Source organism: Hyperolius riggenbachi, chromosome 4 (genome assembly GCF_040937935.1).
Source record: "Hyperolius riggenbachi isolate aHypRig1 chromosome 4, aHypRig1.pri, whole genome shotgun sequence".
Lineage (NCBI taxonomy): Eukaryota > Metazoa > Chordata > Amphibia > Anura > Hyperoliidae > Hyperolius > Hyperolius riggenbachi.
Window position 1 is genome coordinate 60,019,418 of NC_090649.1, and position 21,471 is coordinate 60,040,888.

Below are 21,471 nucleotides of genomic sequence, written 5' to 3' on the forward strand. Positions count from 1 at the left end.
AAATCAAAATATTATCTTGCCTCTTTTACCCTTGCGAGGTCGTCCTCTACTGCGCCTGCGCGAGAACCACTGTCAATCAAGTTCACGTTGTCCGGAGTGTACAGCACAAGGTCTGGTCCACTCTGGGTCTTCTGAGCATGCGCGGACCTCCCGCACAGTAGACCCGGAGTGATGCGACAGAGCAAGTTCCCGGGGCTGATCGCAGCTGACCGGCAGACAGATATATCAAATATTTTGTTTTTAAGATCTCTGGTTTACTTTAAGCCACCAGATACCACCAGGGCCGGATTACTGACCAGGCAACAAAAGCAGTCGCTTGGGGCCCCATTCATAGTCAAAGGGGCCCCATCAGCACATAAACCAGCAGTGCAGTAACTATGGAAAGATGCATATCATTTTAAAGCTCTCTTTCTCCTCTTTCCAATGATATATAAATGGTCACCCTATGCCTTTTAGTTTTCAATATTTTCGCGATCGAATTCGTGGCCATGGCAAATTAGATCGTGAAAATAGCGAAAACTAAAAAGCGTAGGGTGGCAGTTTATCTATCATTGGAAAGAGGAGAAAGAGAGCTTCAAAATGATATGCATCTTTCCATAGTTACATTGTATTACACAGGACGACTTTTCTCCAAAGTCGGCAGCCCAATTCAGCACAATGCAATGAAATATAAGGAACCCAGGGGGATATGATTGCAAACCTCATGCTGCTAGGTGTGAGGATGTAATTATTTAGTTGTGGGTATGCTTCAAGGCATACCCACAGGCACTGCTCGGAGTCCCTTTAAGGGCTCTGCCTCTGACACAGGAGACCAGGGTTCGAATCTCGGCTCTGCCTGTTCAGTAAGCCAGCACCTATTCAGTAGGAGACCTTAGGCAAGTCTCTCTAACACTGCTACTGCCTATAGGGCACGTCCTAGTGGCTGCAGCTCAGGCGCTTTGAGTCCACCAGGAGAAAAGCACGATATAAATGTTATTTGTCTTGTCTTGTCCAATGATGCCGTGCGCCAGTGGCGTACCTAGGGCATTTGACACCCGGTGCTGGGTATTATAAGACAACCCCCCCCCCCCAAAAAAAGGTAAAGGGGCAAAAAATGGGTGGCGCTATAACATGCGGCAAAAAAATGGGCGTGGCCATGACTGGATGAGGGCGGAGCTAACTGTAATTTGCCGTGAACCCGGGTGAAAATACACGTAATGTGTGCAGATTTGCCCAGAGAATACGTTCAATCATGTCTGCAGATTTGCCCAGAGAATACGTTCAATCATGTCTGCAGATTTGCCCAGAGAATACGTTCAATCATGTCGGCAGATTTGCCCAGAAAATACATGCAATCATGTCGGCAGATTTGCCCAGAAAATACATGCAATCATGTCGGCAGATTTGCCCAGAGAATACGTTCAATCATGTCGGCAGATTTGCCCAGAGAATACGTTCAATCATGTCGGCAGATTTGCCCAGAGAATACGTTCAATCATGTCGGCAGATTTTCCCAGAGAATACTTTCAATCATGTCGGCAGATTTTCCCAGAGAATACGTTCAATCATGTCTGCAGATTTGCCCAGAAAATACATGCAATCATGTCGGCAGATTTGCCCAGAAAATACATGCAATCATGTCGGCAGATTTGCCCAGAGAATACGTTCAATCATGTCGGCAGATTTGCCCAGAAAATACATGCAATCGTGTGGCAGACCTGTCCAGAAAACACTTCAATCGTGTAGCAGACCTGGCCAGAACATAAATGCTACCCCTGGCTGCTAATATAAATTAAAAAGAAAAAAAAAAACATTTACTCACCTGCAGCAGAGCTCCTGTTCCGGCCTCCGTCCAGTGCGCAGCTCCCACGATCCTCTGCAGCCAGCAACTCCCAAAGTCTCCAGAGCAGGGCTTCGGACATTTTACTATAGCCCTGCTCTGCCGCTGCGGTGAACTGATACGGCGTCTATTAGATGCCGAAAGTCAGTTCACGCTGGGGGGTGCTTGGAGAATTTTAAGGGGTGCTTCAGCACCCAAAGCACACCCCCCCCCCGTGCCGCCACTGCCCCCAGTATAGGTAGCTAGCAGTTGCCCCCAGTATAGGTAGCTAGTTGCCCCCAGTGAAGGTAGTATAGTTTCCCCAATATAGCTAGTATAGTTGCCCCCAGGATAGGCAGCATAGCTGCTGCCCCCAATGTAGGTAGTGTTGCTGCCCCCAGTGTAGTTTGTATAGTGGCCCCCGTAGAGCTGCCCTCCAGTATAGCTAGTATAGTGGCCCCCATAGTTGCCCCAGTATAGCTAGTATAGTGGCCCACAGTTTAGATAGTATAGTTGCCTCCATTGTAGCTGGTATGGTGCACCCCCCCCCCCCAGTATAGGTAATATAGTGGCCCCCATAGATGCCCCCAGTGTAGCTAGTATAGTGCCCTGTGCCCCCCCCCCCCCCGTTTGAGTGCCTCCAGTATAGTGGCCCCCAGCTGCCAGCTAGTATAGTGGCCCCCAGTTTAGGTAGTATAGTCCCCCCCCCCCCCCCCCGTGTAGCTAGAAGGAGGGGTGACAGCAGGGATAGCGGCGGGGAGGGGGAAATATCCCCCCTCCCTCACCTGGGTCCCCTCCTTCTGCCTCTCTTCTCCCCCCAAAAATGCGGGCAGTGGGCCGGTGGCAGTGGGCAGCGAGCAGGCGAGCGCGGAGTATACTCACGTTACTTCCGCGTATCAGCCTGGAACGCTGCGTCGCCGTCACGCGCCTCTACTGCGCCTCCAATGATTGGAGGCGCAGAAGAGGCACGTGACGGTGATGCAGCGTTCCAGGCTGATACGCGGAAGTAACGTGAGTATACTCCGCGCTCGCCTGCTCGCTGCCCACTGCCACCGGCCCGCTGCCCGCATTTTTGGGGGGAGAAGAGAGGCAGAAGGAGGGGACCCAGGTGAGGGAGGGGGGGATATTTCCCCCTCCCCGCCGCTATCCCTGCTGTCACCCCTCCTCCTAGCGCTGCTCTTCCCCTCCTTAGTCAGGTGTAGGGGGGTCGTGGCGACACCCCCCTGGCTGACTGGTACCCGGTGCGCCCCGCCCCCCTGCGCCCTTAGGTAGGAACGCCACTGCCGTGCGCTGCTGATTGTCTTCAGAGCCAGGCTCTCCTCCTAGGTCCCCCTCCTGCTACTGTGCACTCTGCCGCTGTCCACTCTTCCCACCCTTCCCACAGAGAACCACAGCTGCAGCAAGAATGATAGCAGCAGATGGCAAATGCTCAATCACCTATTCATGATCCAAGCGATAGAGATCCCGTCATCTGAAACCCATCTGTCTTTTCTACAGTGCAGCCGCTCGCTCTGAACTGCCTGATTCTCAGATCAGACAGGAAGTAGGAAGTAGTAATAGTAGTAGTAACAAAGCGGCAGCACTCTAGAGGAGACAGATGGGCTCCGGATGACGGGACCTCTATTTGCTTGGACCGCAATAGGTGAATGTGAGTCATCTGGTGCTGTCATTCTCCCCCGCTGTGGCTGCCATCTCTGCTGGACTATCGTATTCACTGGGATGGAGGCTGCATGGTGGCTGTCTAGTTTAGGAGGAAATCGGTTGTTCGGTGGTGGGGGCGGTTATGTAATTCTGTCTGGGGAACGGCTTCCAGTTTGGCGGTGTCCAGATCTTTCTGCTATTGCCAGGCTGGAGATGCAGGGGGAAAGTGCTGCTGCTGTGATATCTGGCTCCCTCTTCAGAGGGGTGCCCCAGCCCTTGAGTGCAAATGTCCCAGCCATTCATCTCTCACTCTGAATTGTGCCGCTGCTATTCCCTGCATTGTGCACCGACAGAGGAAAGCGGGCTGTTGCCCATAGCAACCAGTAGCTCAGCTGCCCCGTTGTGTGCGGCATGTTGCTGTGCAGCTGCATCTTCTGATTCTATTACGACATGATGGGGGGCCCAAATTAGTTACTTTGCTTAGGGCCCCATTTAGCCTTAATCCGGCTCTGGATACCACATTTACCCAGCATCAGCCAATCCCCGTTGGTGCTGGATAACCAGGACTCTACTGTAATAATCTACATATACACAGTCGAGGACTTGCCATCCCTTATAGTATTGTTTTGGGTCTTCTGAGTGTAATTCTTTTGGTGGTATCCAGTATCCTGGGCGAAGGGTCCAGTAGTCCTGCTGCATTCTCCTGCCAATTCTATTATTTAGATGTATACCATAGCTGCCTGGACACTATTTATATTGACTTGTTTATGAACTGTAACTAAGGCATATTTTTGCAGAAAAGCTTATTTTTCCATCCCCCTCAGAAATCCAGAAACATCATGCTAGGTCGTATTTTTAGGGAAACAGAGAAGTCAGAATTGCATTGGGAATGATGATGACTTTCAGAGGCCTATACTGTATATTCTCATTGTAATATTGCAATGACAGAGGATAAATTGTGGCACATCAGGTTGCAGAGATGCCTCTCTTATATACACCAGCTATTTGCCTGCTCTGCCCATGCTCTCCTGCCCACACTGCTACTACTAAACAGCCACTGGAACTGCTATGATTATTCACTGGTGTAACCTAGCATCCACCTGCTCAGTGCATCACTAGTTCATTCTGCTATTCTTATGACTTCCCCTGCCACCAGTGTTGCCAACCGTCAGTAAATTTACTGACAGTCAGTAAAAAAGTCAACAAATCTGGGCTGTCAGTAAAGTCCATGAAAAACTTTGTGGTGTCAGTAAAAAAAAAAACTCTCTCTTTCCCAGAAGATCACAGCACTTACTGCTTATCAGTTCACATATCACTGTGGAGTGTACACTGCTCTAGCTAAAGGTGGCCATACATCTGTAGACTTGGTGGTCGATCAACCATCAGATAAGACAATTATTATTATAAAAATCGGTGCCATCAAGAGCAAGTTGACAATCAAACCAATTTCAGGCCGAAATCGGTTGCATGGAAAATCTGAGGTTGGCATGCTCGATAAGGTGTGCAGCGGTAAGGGCTGCGATAATCGAGAACAAATATGAAGGAAACCCCCTGGTTGCATCCCCCAAATGTAAATGTATCAAAGTCCCCTCCCACAGATGCCGTGCATTAATACTTCACCTGTCCGGTGTCCACCACTGCACTCTTCCTCATTCGCGCCCGACGTGGTTGCTGGTGTATTGCACGTAAGGCACATGAGTGATATCTTTCATTGAATTTCAATAATATTCGATGTCAGTAAAAAAAGTGTTCTGTCAGTAAATGTTTTGTGCTTTGTCAGTAAAATGTATTTCTGAGGTTGGCGACACTGCCTGCCACTGCCAACCCCTTAGCTACTAATGTTAGATACAGACATTAGAACTTAGCTGGCCAAAGTAATCATTATGATAATTACTCATGACAATGTGTTGGCAGCCCTGTGACTGATCATAGGATATTTAAAGTAAATCTGACAGCACAAAAAAAAGTTACATACTCACCTACTCTACTGGATCGCATAGAGGATTCCAGGTCCTCACTATGTGATGTTGTTCCAGTAAGTTTTTTAAAGCAGCAGGAACAGCCACACTATCCCGGGGAATAAAAAAAACATATAGAAGTAGATAACTACATGTTCTACTTATAGTACATAACAGATGTATTGGGCTGTCCACATTTTGATTTCAGTGAATTTCATATAGTAAATAAAGAGGATTCTGTTTCAGGCATTTGCCATCTTAATTTTGACTGAAGCCAATAGTGATGTAATTTCCTCCCTTACTTTTTCTCCTAGAAACTGCACTGTCATATCTAGCTTGCTTTGTAAACAAATGTGAGCACAGCCTAGATCATCTTTCAGTATCTCACTGAACTGCCCTCAGCCAATCAACAAGGAGCAGGAATGTAGCAGGGCTGATGACAAGCTTCCTTCTAATCAGCAGTAGAACAAACAGAGCCAGGCTAACTGAGATAAGGTTTATTAAAGCAGAAACTTTTCTGATTAGATTGGAGTGCTTGCAATGCAGGGTTAGGTTCCAGGCTGCATAATGAACACATACGGTATAACAAAGAATTTAAGATCTGGCACTCATGTGCTTCAGCTTGGGGGATGTAGACCTTACTTTGAGGGATGCTTTGCTTCACATGCAAATTGTAGCACTTACACCTTTAAATGTTACTCCAACAGCTTCAATAGGACGTGTAGGGAGAGTTCTGAACTGTGCAGCAAGTAATTCTGTGCAGGGCACCAAAACAAATACAGTACGTATGGAGAGAGACACTGTGCACCTGTATCATAAACAGTCCCAAAGATTTATTCCATTCCTCTGACAAATATGATCAGCCTTGACATACATCAAAGAAAGGTGCCAAACCTGTATGTGTCGAAGTTGTGGCGGTGTAGAAGGGAGAGGTGACCAGGGGAAGATTCGGACGGCACTACAGCCGTTTCTCGCCGCTTGGGCGCTTGCTCACATGCGTGTCCGTGTAAGGATGGCGCCGGAGAGCTTCCTGTATAGGATCTCCTGACCCCGCCTCCGGCGCCATCTCATTGGTGTGAAGTTGTGACAGGGGAAGGTCGGGGGTGAGTGGGCGGGATTCCGCCGTGATACGGAAAGAAACTAGATATGTATTTCGTTTCTTAGTGACGCTGTGCAGCGTAAGCTAGACTTCACACCAATGAGATGGCGCCGGAGGCGGGGTCAGGAGATCCTATACAGGAAGCTCTCCGGCGCCATCCTTACACGGACACGCATGTGAGCAAGCGCCCAAGCGGCGAGAAACGGCTGTAGTGCCGTCCGAATCTTCCCCTGGTCACCTCTCCCTTCTACACCGCCACAACTTCGACACATACAGGTTTGGCACCTTTCTTTGATGTATGTCAAGGCTGATCATATTTGTCAGAGGAATGGAATAAATCTTTGGGACTGTTTATGATACAGGTGCACAGTGTCTCTCTCCATACGTACCATAATGAACACAGAGCAGTGGGTAAATGGAATTTGATTTTGTGGCTGACAATCCCTCTTTAACCAGCTTGGTCAAATAAATCTTTGGTCCTCCTCGGGCAGTCTTTCGGAAGTACTTCTGAAGTCAAAAAAGTCTGGGCTTGCTCGTGTGTGACACACATACGCCCATCTTTGGAATTACTGGGGAACATGAGTGGTTCTAAAGACTGCCGAGGAGCCCAAAAGGCACATAACTTCAACGGTGGACAACGGTGGAACAAGGGGACTTAGGAAGACTCTATGGGATCCAGAGCCTTCCCACACCATTGCTTAGTATTTACCGCTTCAGATTTGCTCTTCTGCATGAGATGCACTGTCCAATGGAGAGCAAAGTGGAAAAGAAGGGGGAGGAACCAGGGGCAAAGCGATCAGCCTGAGAAATCCATTGGCCATTTGCTTCTGAAATGCCCATACAATGAACATTCATTAAACATTCATGAAAAAGAACACATTTATTGGTGGGATATGTCATGGCTGTAGTAGAGGGGATATATATCAACTCTGATTGAAGATTTAACCTTCTGGTGCTCACGGTGGTTTTCTTACAGGATCCCAGTTGTTGAAGGTCCCATTTCATGTTGTCACCTTCATGGCCGGTTCAGACGGATGGTTCCCGGTGTCCATCTGAACCGCCCCTTACTGTCCCTAAGATCTAATCAGATTTGTTTGTGCACATCCCACTTGCTATGATAATTTGGGTGACTGCTATTTCTCTTTTCCAGGTCTACCAGGTGAACGAGGTCTTCCTGGAGTGCCTGGTCAAAAGGGCGATCAAGGAGACATTGGACCTCCAGGAGCAATGGGACCACGAGGACTCAAAGGTAGGACTCACACGTTCTCCATTAGTAATAGTTCAAGCTCAGCCCAGAGTGGGACTTTAAGGTGCATCTCTGCTGTCATGGAAACATAAACACAACACCTTCCGGAACAACTTTCTGAATTGTTGGGATTTCAGCAAACGATACCAAATGCAGCCTACCTCATTTCCTTCAGGCTGGATTCACACTTAGATGTGTTGAGTTGCATCCCATTGAAAACGCATGCTGCAATGCAACTCAACACATCTACGCGTGAATCCAGCCTAAAGCACACTTGAAAAGAGAGGAACATGGAGGCTGACATATTTATTTTCTTTTAAACCATGCATATTGCCTGGCTATCCTGCTGATCCTCTGCCTCATATACTTTTGGCCATAGACCTTGATCAGATGTTCCTGACTGAAATCTGTCTGGATTAGCCACCTGCTTGCAAACTTTCAGAGAAAGGGGTACCAGGGAATTAATTACCATACACAATTGTCCTGAACAAGACAGGCCCTATAAGTACATATATAGCTAAAAGACTGGTATCTTTATTGGTTGATAAAAACAATAAAACAGAGGAAGGTCTCTGTGCTCTGTCCTCTGTGGTCAGATAAACAGGGCTGGTTCAAGTAACAATGGGCTCCTAGGGCAAAATTAGCCTGGGGGCCCCCCAACAGACCCCCCCCCCCGACCAAAAAGCGGCATTAGGGGCCCTTTGTTGCTGCCAAATTTCCCTCCTGGGCCCCGGAGCTGGCTGCTGACCCTCCCCCAATCACCTCCCAACTTAACTGTGCTCCCTAGGACCACTGCAGTGTCTATGTCAGTGTAGTGTCTCACCTGCCTGCCAGCACAGAAGAGACGCTACTCCGCCAAAGACTCTGCAGAGTCCCTGGGGAGCAACAGTTAAGATGGGGGAGAGACACCTTGGGGGCCCCTACAGGCTCTGGGGCCCTGGGGCAATTGCCTGTTTTTTCCTATGGTAGCGCCGGCCCTGCAGATAAAGACTGTCTGTTCTCGGAAACAAGGCAGTGCTTAATTCTCTAACCTAGGGGTTCTTTGCTCATCCCCCAACACCCTGAACGTCAAATATGAGTGTGGTGTGTTAAAAGATGCAATACAGGCGCTGCTCCAACTTGATAATTCCTCTATATATCTTTCACCAGCTGCTCAGGATGACCATATCCACAATAGGTATCAAAAGAAACTCCAAATGTAAATCCACAGCGCTAGGTGATCACACTGTTATCTGTAGACACCACAGTGTATATTCTCAGACAGTGACCATCACAAAGGATAAAAATTACCAAAAGGTCACTCACTGTCATTAAAAACAATATATTTTAATAAACTTCAAACAATAACACATATACAATATCTTACTTTAGGGGTCCTTTTGACAGGGACCCTTAGTAGTAATAAGCATATAGTGTATATAGATACACAAAACAGTCTCACGGTCTCTTTGTACAATTGCCCAGTCTCCAGTTGCCGTTCCGACCGGTTTCGGCCTTCCGCCGTCGTCAGGGAACACTGGAGACTGAGCTTTCTGGGCAAATATATAAAAGATTACCTCCTCTAATGACAATTGAAATCGCCCATGAGTGTGGTGTGGCTATCCCTCGGTAAATATACAATATATGCCTGTCCAGTATAGATTTAGGGGTCACATATATATATAATATGGTGTGCGGCAGGGCTGTAGGTGTGCAGCCTGCCCTATCCATCTATAAAATTGACCACCTATACAGACAGTGGAGTAGGGGGTACTCAGACTAAATGTGGCCACACACCATACAATTTTTTAAATATCTGTTCAATTTAAGAATTGCAATCAATTTTTCTGACTGATTGTAACATTTCAAAAATATGACTAATGTACCACGCACCTATGTTCAATTTCCCCCCCAATTATGATAAAAATGATTGGAAACTCTGACAAAATTGCTAGGGTGTGTATATTAATAAACTGGCAATCCAACACACACCATACAAACTTTAGTAAGATTGAAGAAAAATATCTAGCATTCCGGATCGATTAAAATCGAAGAAAACGGGAAATACGATCAGATTTTTCAGTCGAATGAAAAAAAAGCTTTCGATTTTTTCGGGAGATCCGATCGTTTTTATCGAATTACTGTAAAATCGGATCATTTTATTGTATCGTGTGTGGCCACCTTAAGGCTCAACATACACCATACAATCTTGGTTGTTCAATCTTACCACTTTCATGTAGTATAAGAGCGTATCCAATCAATCATTAAAGGTATTTTCAATCTGTTGGCCCTTATATTCCATAGATTTGGTAAATCTGTACAACCAAGATTGTATGGTGTGTGTTGAGCTAAAGACAGACAAACGTATGGGGTACTCATATAGTATATACAGTGCTAACACAAATCCCCTCAACCAGTTTCACCCAGAAAGGCTTCATCAGGAGGTGAAATAACAATGCAGTGATATTTAGAATATATACATTCCCTCCCACCAGCTGTACAACGGACAGAGTGTCCCCCAGCAACACTCCAAATAGCCCAAGTTAGAGCTAAAAAAAGCCGATTGCTTGTTTCAGGAGTGTGATTCAGACACTACTGCAGCCAAAGAGATCAGCAGGACCGCCAGGCGACTGGTATTGTTCAAAGGAAATAAATATGGCAGCCTCCATCTCCCCTCTCACTTCAAGTTTCCTTTAAAGGACAACTAAAGTGAGAAGAATATGGAGGCTGCCATATTTATTTCCTTTTAAACAATACCAGTTGCCTAGCAGCCTTACTGATCTATTTGGCTGCAGTAGTGTCTGAAAAACACCAGAAACAAGCATGCAACTAACCTTGTCAGATCTGACAATAATGTCAGAAACACCTGATCTGCTGCATGCTTGTTCAGGGTCTATGGCTGAAAGTATTAGAGGCAGAAGATCAGCAAAACAGCCAGGCAACTGGTATTGCTTAAAAGGAAAAAATATGGCAGCCTCCATAGCCCTCTCACTACAGTTGTCCTTTAACTCCTACCTAGGTCACAGGTGTAACATAAGAAGTTGTTGATGAATGCTGCTGCACAAGAGATGAGACCTGACGTTTGGTTTAATGAATTTCCTGTAGATGTGAATATTCCGTCCTGCAAGGATGAAAAGTGAAATTGAGAGTGGATACTGCCTCCAAACAGGGTCGGCGCTACCATAGAGGCAAAGGAGGCAATTGCCCCAGGGCCCCAGAGCCTTTATGGCCCCCAGTGGCTACAAACAGGAAAAACAATTTTTCAAAAAGACCTTATAGTTTTTGAGAAAATCGATTTTAAAGTTTCAAAGGAAAAAAATACACATTTAAAAACCCGCCGAAGTTAACAGTTAATAGCAAATCCACCTTAAATGCTATAAACCCTAAATTTGCAGGATATGTTAAGGAGATCATTAGGAATAAGAGGAAAAAAACAATTTTTCAAAAAGACCATATAGTTTTTGAGAAAATCGATTTTAAAGTTTTTAAAGGAAAAAGTATACTTTTAAATGCGGTAAATGTCACTTTTAGTAGCAAACCTAACGGTAGTGTAATTTTACATGTATCAAAAGAAAGAGCAATACATTTCCTGACGGGGTTTCCAGGGGGTCCATACGCAGCCGCAGCGCTTTGGCCAGGGATCGCTATACAGCCGCAATATTTTCCCAATTTTTTTTTTTTTTTTTTTATGTTTAGAGTGTGGGAATTGTATTTTTTTAATTATGTGGGGTCACCACTCCTGAAACTTTTTAACCCCTTGTCACCCATGCAGGCTGGGATAGCCAGAATGAGGAGCTCCGACCGATTGGGGCTTCACACCCTGACTATACTAGTTGCAAAAAAGGTCCCTTAAAGCGGAATATAACCCTGCATTTCAACTTTGCTCTAAAACATTATTTACAGCATATTATATGCAACCAGCATTTTTTTTTACTAGACCAGCATTGTAAGGGTTAAACACAGAGGTTTAAAGTTCCGTGGAGAGATATGCAGAAGTTCAGATAGATACATTTAACTAAATAGAATGTAACAAGTGATAAATGTTACACACTCTTTGGCTGTCCTTCAGCTCCTTCTCAGTCAGAGAGATGAGTCACATTCAACACTTAGATACATTTATGTAAACAAAATGTATCTATGTAAGCTTCGGATGCGTCTGCAGAAATCTCCAGGAACTTCAAAGCTCTGTGTAACCCTTCCAATGCTGGTCTAGTAAAAATAAAAATGCTGGTTGCATATAATATACTGTAAATAATGTTTTAGAGCAAAGTTGAAATGCAGGGTTATATTCCGCTTTAATGACGATTTTTGTTCCAGGGTATCTGTTGGGGGCCCCCCCAGGTTTATTTTGTCCTGGGGCCCCATTGTTGCTTAAACCGGCCCTGCCTCCAAACAGTCAGTTGTTACCATGGCTGCAAAAAAGGCATAATTCAGCATGTCTGTCTATAAAATCACAGCTCTCTGCAGCTGGAAGGCTCACGTTCAGAACATTAAATTACACAAATACATGTATCAGTGGCACATGCAGTATTTTCTCTTGCAACAAGAGTGGCGTTACACTTTAAATGAAAGCTCGCTTAGCATAAACTTTTGGTTTCCGCTAGCCGGGGTCCTGTGACTGCAGCAGGTTCATGGAGATTAATGGGATTTGTGTAGTGGCTTTAAGTGATTTCTGTGTTATTGCAGCTCATATTAATGCTTTTATATTAGAAGTAAGCACTTTCCGGCTTCCCTGCCAAGTTCCCGGCAATTACAGAGGTGGCAAGCCAAGATGACTGACTTTACATACAATGAGGCATCCACAGGGGCAGTAAACTCGCAAAACAGGGAAAAAGAAAGCTTTGGTGAAATAAGGCCATAATAATAAGAGTTATATGGTAGATCGTGTTTTACTGCTATTTACTATAATCAGCCTCTTCTGCTTCCTCTGGATGCTATTCCATACTTACCTTTATAACAGGGCTCTCTATTGAGGATGGTGAGCAAGTTATGGGCAGAAGAGTACAATCAATACAGCAACAACAGAACAAAAAGTGATTTTCTCCCATAAGACCCAAAACAAATGAGCTTGTCTCACAATGATACATAGTTGAAGTTTGTGATGGGTTACAGGGGAAAAAGTTATGTCTTCATAAATACCAGACTAAGCAGGTGGCTTTTCCGTTTTGATTTCAACGCGTCCAGGGTTGGAGCTGTCTTGATTGGGTGTGGAAAGGCATTCCATAGGTTAGTGGTTGCATGACATTAGTTCTGGCTCCCAAGGTTTTTAGTTGGAAAAAAGAGGGACATAGAAGTGGGTTTTCAGAAAACTGTTTGCTATTAGGTGGCAAACGTTTGCAGTGCTTGCCTGGGTCAAATACAAACGCATAGGGAATTTTTTTTTTTTTGTAAATATAATCACACTGATTATATTTACAAAACAATGATGCACTATCTGGCTCACACTTTACACCTGAAGAAAAGGGTGATACCCACAAATGCACTGTTATGTTTGTGGTGCAGGTAGGTTTGGTTAATTATCACCCTAGCATAAGGAATTCTAAAACTAGTTTCGCCTGCTGTTAGCATTGTGCGGTGGAAAATGTCTGTATTTCTACCATCCACCACCAGGTGGTGCTCTATAATCAGCTGCATCTCTTGGTTCCACCAGCAGATGGCATATGCCTGAATTGCCTCACACTTCCACATACCACCAGCAGGAGCCCCACTACCCACTTTCTGGCAGTCATGGAACAGCTGTGAGCATCTTATTTAAAGACTCTACCATTCCAAAGAGTTTTTGCCAAACTTCATTACTTTCAGGTCTGGCTGCTTGCTGGGTGAATTCCTGGTCCTAATTGTTACATTTTGATCTCCTGGTTTCTTACTCGTTTGTTCTATTTATTTATTGTATTTATAAAGCGCCAACATATTACGCAGCGCTGGACATTAGTTTAGGTTACAGACAATATTTAGGGCTGACATACAGCAATATGACAATACAGGAATACAAGAAAACCAGATCACACAGCACAGTATGAGTACAAGGTAATGCTTAGTCAGTCACTGGATGGAGCATGGAGATTAGGCAAGTTAGGTTCACTCAAATAGATGGCATGGGTGCACAGTAATGGAGGTGCATGATCAGGTAGGACACAAAAGGAGGAGGACCCTGCCCAAAGGCTTACAATCTAGAGGGAGAGATGGGGACACGGAAGGTAGGGGACCAGAGTTCAGCTGCGGGTTTAGAGCACTTGTGCTGCGCCCGCGCAGGGCGGAGCTACGGAGCAGCGTTACGTCTGACGTCACCGGACGCGGTGATTGGTTGACGGGCGCCATCTTTGGTTTTTACCTGGCGGCGGGGATCTTCTTGCTTTGCGGGGTTTTCTCCGGCGGCTGCCTCTGAGCACTAGCTGCATGCTTAGCCTCAAGCCCCATTGGGTCTTGTATTGAGCATCTCTCATTTTTAACTTTTTAATAAATTACGGGAGTAATCCCTTTTACGCTATGTGAGGCGTCTTCTATATTTCTTCCTGGAGGTTCATCTATCCTGTGAAGGACCCAGCTGAAGGACCCAGCTGTGGAGACTTGCCAGAGAGGCTGAGGGGTGGCCGATACCCCTGCTTAGTGATGCTCAAATACCCCTTTTCAAAATTCGAGTTAGGTCGAATTCGAATAGTAAATTATTCGAGGTCAGTCGAATATTCGAGTCGAATAATTTTTACTATTCGATTCGACCTCGGACTTCGAGCTCACTATTCGAGTCGGTATTCGAGCTCACTATTCGAGCTGACTATTCGAATTGGCCTTAAATAGCTTCCAACACTTGTTTTGAGGGTGAATGATGCAAGAAACATCTTTTTTTCCAAGTAACAACAGCAAGTGATTATGTGGGGATGTTCCTTTAAAAAAAAATGTGGAAAGAGAAGTTGTGTCCTTAATTTTGTTCAGTAGTGTTACTGTATATACTTGTTCTTCTTCTTCTTCTTCTAGATCTTCTTCTTCTATATCTTCTTCTTCTTCTTCTATATTGTCTTCTTCTTCTTCTTCTTCTTCTTCTTCTTCTTCATCATCATCATCATCTTCTTCTTCTTCATCATCTTCTTCTTCTTCATCATCTTCTTCTTCTTCTTCTTCATCATCTTCTTCATCATCTTCTTCATCATCTTCTTCTTCATCTTCATCTTCTTCATCTTCTTCTTCATCTTCTTCATCTTCTTCTTCTTCATCTTCTTCTTCTTCTTCATCTTCTTCTTCTTCTTCTTCATCTTCTTCTTCTTCTTCTTCATCTTCTTCTTCTTCTTCTTCTTCTTCTTCATCTTCTTCATCATCTTCTTCATCTTCTTCTTCTTCTTCATCTTCTTCTTCTTCATCTTCTTCTTCTTCATCTTCTTCATCTTCTTCATCTTCTTCTTCTTTTTCATCTTCTTCTTCATCATCTTCTTCATCTTCTTCTTCATCTTCATCTTCTCCTTCTCCTTCTTTTTCAATATCGTCTTCTTCTTCTTCACGTATTTCTCTTTTCAATTTTTTTTTTAAAGAAATGCAGCTATTTTTGAGCGTAACAAATAGCTGTTGGGCGCACGCATGTTGGAAGCGCCATTGTATGTGCTCCCTGGCAGTGGAAACACAAAGACAGCAGGAGGTAAATTCAGCAGCAGGAGGAGGAGGATGAGTGTGTGGCAGCAGGCAGTCAATGAGGCAGGCAGCTCGCCGTGACATAATAGCCCTGGTACCTAGCGGTGATACCAGGGCTGTAAATAAACACAACAGGAGGTCCCAGACAGCGGTCGTGCAGCCCACATTGTGTCCAATACACAACTGGGACAACACAGTTTTCAACCCGGGCACCTCAGAAAAATTAAACCTTTTTTTTTTTTTTAATGGTTTGTTTGGTTTTGGTTTTGCAACCAATATAGCTATTGTTTGACGTAATAGCTGGTGGCAGAGTGGCAGCAGAAGGTAATTCTGTGTACCCTGGCAGTGGGAAACACAGACAGACAGCAACAGCAGCAGGAGGAATGGAGGAGTAATGTGAGCAGCTATTGTTTGACGTAATAGCTGGTGGCAGAGTGGCAGCAGAAGGTAAATCATCTGTGTAGTGTACCCTGGCAGTGGGAAACACAGACAGACAGCAGCAGCAGCAGCAGGAGGAGGTATGGAGGAGTAGTGTGAGTGTGGCAGCAGGTAGGCAGCGTGACATAATAGCCCTGGTACCTAGCGGTGATACCAGGGCTGTAAATAAACACAACAGGAGGTCCCAGACAGCGGTCGTGCAGCCCACATTGTGTCCAATACACAACTGGGACAACACAGTTTTCAACCCGGGCACCTCAGAAAAATTAAACCTTTTTTTTTTTTTTAATGGTTTGTTTGGTTTTGGTTTTGCAACCAATATAGCTATTGTTTGACGTAATAGCTGGTGGCAGAGTGGCAGCAGAAGAAGGTAATTCTGTGTACCCTGGCAGTGGGAAACACAGACAGACAGCAACAGCAGCAGGAGGAATGGAGGAGTAATGTGAGCAGCTATTGTTTGACGTAATAGCTGGTGGCAGAGTGGCAGCAGAAGAAGGTAATTCTGTGTACCCTGGCAGTGGGAAACACAGACAGACAGCAGCAGCAAGAGGAGGAATGGAGGAGTAGGCGAGCAGCTATTGTTTGACGTAATAGCTGGTGGCAGAGTGGCAGCAGAAGGTAAATCATCTGTGTACCCTGGCAGTGGGAAACACAGACAGACAGCAGCAGCAGCAGCAGCAGGAGGAGGTATGGAGGAGCAGTGTGAGTGTGGCAGCAGGTAGGCAGCGTGACATAATAGCCCTGGTACCTAGCGGTGATACCAGGGCTGTAAATAAACACAACAGGAGGTCCCAGACAGCGGTCGTGCAGCCCACATTGTGTCCAATACACAACTGGGACAACACAGTTTTCAACCCGGGCACCTCAGAAAAATTAAACCTTTTTTTTTTTTAATGGTTTGTTTGGTTTTGGTTTTGCAACCAATATAGCTATTGTTTGACGTAATAGCTGGTGGCAGAGTGGCAGCAGAAGAAGGTAATTCTGTGTACCCTGGCAGTGGGAAACACAGACAGACAGCAGCAGCAGCAGCAGGAGGAGGTATGGAGGAGCAGTGTGAGTGTGGCAGCAGGTAGGCAGCGTGACATAATAGCCCTGGTACCTAGCGGTGATACCAGGGCTGTAAATAAACACAACAGGAGGTCCCAGACAGCGGTCGTGCAGCCCACATTGTGTCCAATACACAACTGGGACAACACAGTTTTCAACCCGGGCACCTCAGAAAAATTAAACCTTTTTTTTTTTTTATGGTTTTTTGGTTTTTGGTTTTACAACCAATATAGCTATTGTTTGACGTAATAGCTGGTGGCAGAGTGGCAGCAGAAGAAGGTAATTCTGTGTACCCTGGCAGTGGGAAACACAGACAGACAGCAGCAGCAGGAGGAGGAATGGAGGAGTAGGCGAGCAGCTATTGTTTGACGTAATAGCTGGTGGCAGAGTGGCAGCAGAAGGTAAATCATCTGTGTACCCTGGCAGTGGGAAACACAGACAGACAGCAGCAGCAGCAGCAGCAGGAGGAGGTATGGAGGAGCAGTGTGAGTGTGGCAGCAGGTAGGCAGCGTGACATAATAGCCCTGGTACCTAGCGGTGATACCAGGGCTGTAAATAAACACAACAGGAGGTCCCAGACAGCGGTCGTGCAGCCCACATTGTGTCCAATACACAACTGGGACAACACAGTTTTCAACTCGGGCACCTCAGAAAAATTAAACCTTTTTTTTTTTTAATGGTTTGTTTGGTTTTGGTTTTGCAACCAATATAGCTATTGTTTGACGTAATAGCTGGTGGCAGAGTGGCAGCAGAAGAAGGTAATTCTGTGTACCCTGGCAGTGGGAAACACAGACAGACAGCAGCAGCAGCAGCAGGAGGAGGTATGGAGGAGCAGTGTGAGTGTGGCAGCAGGTAGGCAGCGTGACATAATAGCCCTGGTACCTAGCGGTGATACCAGGGCTGTAAATGAACACAACAGGAGGTCCCAGACAGCGGTCGTGCAGCCCACATTGTGTCCAATACACAACTGGGACAACACAGTTTTCAACCCGGGCACCTCAGAAAAATTAAACCTTTTTTTTTTTTTATGGTTTTTTGGTTTTTGGTTTAACAACCAATATAGCTATTGTTTGAAGTAATAGCTGGTGGCAGAGTGGCAGCAGAAGAAGGTAATTCTGTGTACCCTGGCAGTGGGAAACACAGACAGACAGCAGAAGGGCAGTACACAGCAGCCCACTGTAGGTGTAAAATGTGTGGCTGCAGGCGACGTAATAGTCAAAGTGAACCAGGCTGGCTTAGTGAGCAGGAGCCAGGAGGTGGTAAAGGGTGGTAAGGCACATTAACGATGGTTCCGGCAGCCAGTTCATGTCCCCCTCTCGCCGACAACAGGGGCCAGGAACTCGCCTTCCACCCACGCCTGGTTCATCTTGAGAAACGTCAGTCTGTCCACAGACTTGTGAGACAGACGTGAGCGTTTCTCGGTGACCACGCCACCAGCTGCACTGAAGCAGCGCTCGGACAGCACGCTGGAAGGGGGGCAGGACAGCACTTCCAGGGCGTACTGCGCCAGCTCGCTCCAGATCTCCATGCGCTTGACCCAATACTCCATGGGATCAACAGGGGCATCGCTGTCAAGCCCGCTGTACGACCCCATGTAGTCAGCCACCATGCGGGTCAGGCGCTGGCTGTGACCGGAGGAGGATGCTGCTGCATGCATCTCCTCTCTAGTCACTGCTGCCGGAGCCTCTACAGTCCTGTAGAGCTCGTGGCTGAGAGACAGCAGGTCTGTGGGGCGCTTGCTGCTGCTGGATGCAGGCACCTGCTGCTGCCTCTGTGCTGGCTGCTGGACAGTGGGGGTGGAAGGCTGGGGGAAGGCTTCCTCCAAGCGCTCAACAAGGGCCTGCTGCAAGCTCCTTATTTGTTGCGCTGGGTCTCCTCCTGCAGGCGGCAGGAACTGGCTCAACTTCCCCTTGAGGCGTGGGTCCAACATCATGCTGATCCAGATGTCCTCCCTCTGCTTCATCTGGATCACCCTGGGGTCCCTGCGCAGGCACGTCAGCATGTGCGCTGCCATTGGGAAGAGGTGGGCCACGTCTGCTGGCACATCGACGTCAGTGCTGTCCTCATCCTCCTCCTCTGCCGCCTCATCCTCTCTCCACCCCCGCACCAACTCAGCTGCGCTGTGCTGATCCCCCTCATCAGCAGCCAGGTCAGGGACCTCCACCAAGTCCTCCTCCTCCTCCCCCTCAGAGGTGGACTGCGCAGCTGGTTGCCGCTCCTGCTGGTCCAAGGCTGCCGCTCCCTGTTCCAGCAAAGCATCGAGGGCCCTGTTCAGCAGAGAAACCAGGGGCACCCACTCGCAGACCATAGCATGGTCCCTGCTCACCATGTTTGTGGCCTGCAGGAAGGGAGCCAGCACAAAGCACACCTGCTGCATGTGCCTCCAGTCATCATCGGGGACGATGGACGGGATGTTGCTGGTCTTGTCCCTTCTCTGAGCGGCGGAAACAGTGGCCAGGGCAAGGTACTGTTTGACAGCGCGCTTCTGTTCAACCAGACGCTCCAACATCGCCAGGGTGGAGTTCCAGCGAGTCGGAACGTCAAGGATCAGCCGATGGCGTGGCAGATCCAGCTCCTTTTGCACGTCTTCCAGGCTCGCACAGGCTGCAGCCGAGCGCCGGAAGTGACGCACAACATTCCTTGCCGTTTCCAGCAGTTCGCCCATCCCCTGGTAGGTGCGCAGGAACTTCTGCACCACCAGGTTCAGCACGTGGCCAAGACAGGGGATGTGGGTCAGGTTTCCCCTGTCTATTGCGGCAACCAGATTGGCCCCATTGTCGGCCACCACCTCTCCGACTCTGAGGCCTCTAGGGGTCAGCCAAATCCTCTCCTGCTCCTGGAGTTTGGCCAACACATGGGTTGCCGTCAGCTTGGTCTTCCCAAGGCTGACCAAGTGCAGCAGCACTTGGCAGTGGCGGGCCTTCACGCTGCTGCTGAGGCGGGGGGTTTGGCCAGGTGTGCCGGAGGATGGCAGAGGATCGGAGGAACCTGCTGCAGTTCCCTTGACCCTGCGGGGTGGCACCACCCACTGTGTTGCTGCTGCTGCTGTGCCCGCTGCTGCTCTCCCATCCTCACCCCCTTCCACCAAGCTGACCCAGTGGACAGTGAAGGACAGGTAGCGGCCTGTCCCGAAGCGGCTGCTCCAGGAGTCCATGGTGACGTGGACCCTTTCACCAACCGCGTGCTCCAGCCCTCGCTCCACATTGGCCATCACAAAGCGGTGCAGTGCAGGAATGGCCTTGCGGGCAAAGAAGTGTCTGCTGGGGAGCTGCCAGTCTGGGGCTGCGCAAGCAAGCAGCGCACGAATGTCGCTCCCCTCCTGCACGAGCGTGTACGGCAGGAGTTGGGAGCACATGGCCCGTGCCAGCAAGCCGTTCAGCTGCCGCACGCGACGGCTGCTGGGAGGCAGAGCCCTAACCACCCCCTGGAAGGACTCGCTCAAAAGGCTCTGGCGTGGCCTTTTGCTGACACGGGAATCAGCAGACACAGCAGAGGAGGCCACTGAGGACTGGCTGCCAGAACAGGCCTCAGTGTCGGCGGCAGGAGTTGCAGAGGGGGGAGGAGCAGTGCGTTTCCGCACTCCTGCTGGTGCTGCTGGAGGAGCAGGAGGGCGGGTGGCTGCTGTTGCTGCTGCTGCTGCTGAAGGCTGTGCAGTGATGGGTGTGGTGCCACTGCCAGCACCAGATGCCTTCAGCCTCTGGAACTCCTCATGCTGGTGGAAATGTTTAGCCGCAAGGTGGTTGATGAGCGAGCTGGTGCAGAACTTTAAGGGGTCTGCACCTCTGCTCAACTTCCGCTGACAGTGGTTGCAAGTGGCGTACTTGCTGTACACAGTGGGCATGGTGAAATATCGCCAGATTGGTGACTTAAACATCCCCCTACGGCATGGAAGCGCTGCTGCCTGTCTCCCTGTGGTGGTTGGGGGGGGGGGCTTGGGGGGCTTGGGTGCGGCTGGTGGTGGTACTGGCAGATGCTGCTGCTGCTGCTGCTGAGCCTGAGACACCAGCAGGCTGTGGGACCTGCCTACTGCTGCTGCCAATGCTTGCAATGATGCGCCTCCTTGCAAGGCCCACAAGAGCATCCTCCTCCTCCTCCTCAGAGCTGCTGAGGACGACATCCCCTGGAGGTGGTGGCACCCAGTCTCTGTCTGTCACCGGGTCATCATCATCCTCCCCCTCCTGAAACATGTCCTGCTGGGATGAGGACCCCCCAAACTCCTCTCCTGATGCATGGATGGGCTGCTTGACTGTCGCCACAGTCTTGCTGTCCAATCCCTCATCCCCCAAAGTGCCCATCAGCATCTCCTCCTCAAAATCGCCAACAACAGCAGACAATTGACTCATGATGCCTGGGGTCAAAAGACTGCTGAATGACAGGTCGCCAACTGACGGTGAACTGGCCTCCTCCCCAGGCCCTGCTGGGCGGCTGCTGCGAACAGGGGTGGTGGTGGTGGTGGTGGTGAGGGTGGAGGCCTCGGATGCAGAGCTGATGGCGGGCTGCTCATCCTCCGTCATGAGTTGCACCACAGTGTCTGCATCCTTTTCCTCAATGGGACGTTTCCGACCCGGCTGGAGGAAAATGGGAGCAGGTGCTACACGCTGCTGCTGCTGTGTCTCTGCAGCGTGAGTTGCAGATGCTCCTGCTGGGC

At 48.1% G+C, this 21,471-nt stretch overlaps 1 protein-coding gene across 1 annotated transcript in view; it reads left to right on the forward strand.

Moving 5' to 3' along the window:
- Positions 1–21,471, forward strand: part of SCARA5 (scavenger receptor class A member 5) — a 521,618-nt gene that overhangs the window by 328,106 nt on the left and 172,041 nt on the right. Inside the window, exon 7 of the mRNA XM_068280108.1 lies at positions 7,647–7,745. Coding sequence (XP_068136209.1) covers positions 7,647–7,745 — 99 coding nt within the window. The remainder of the gene's footprint in view (positions 1–7,646; positions 7,746–21,471) is intronic.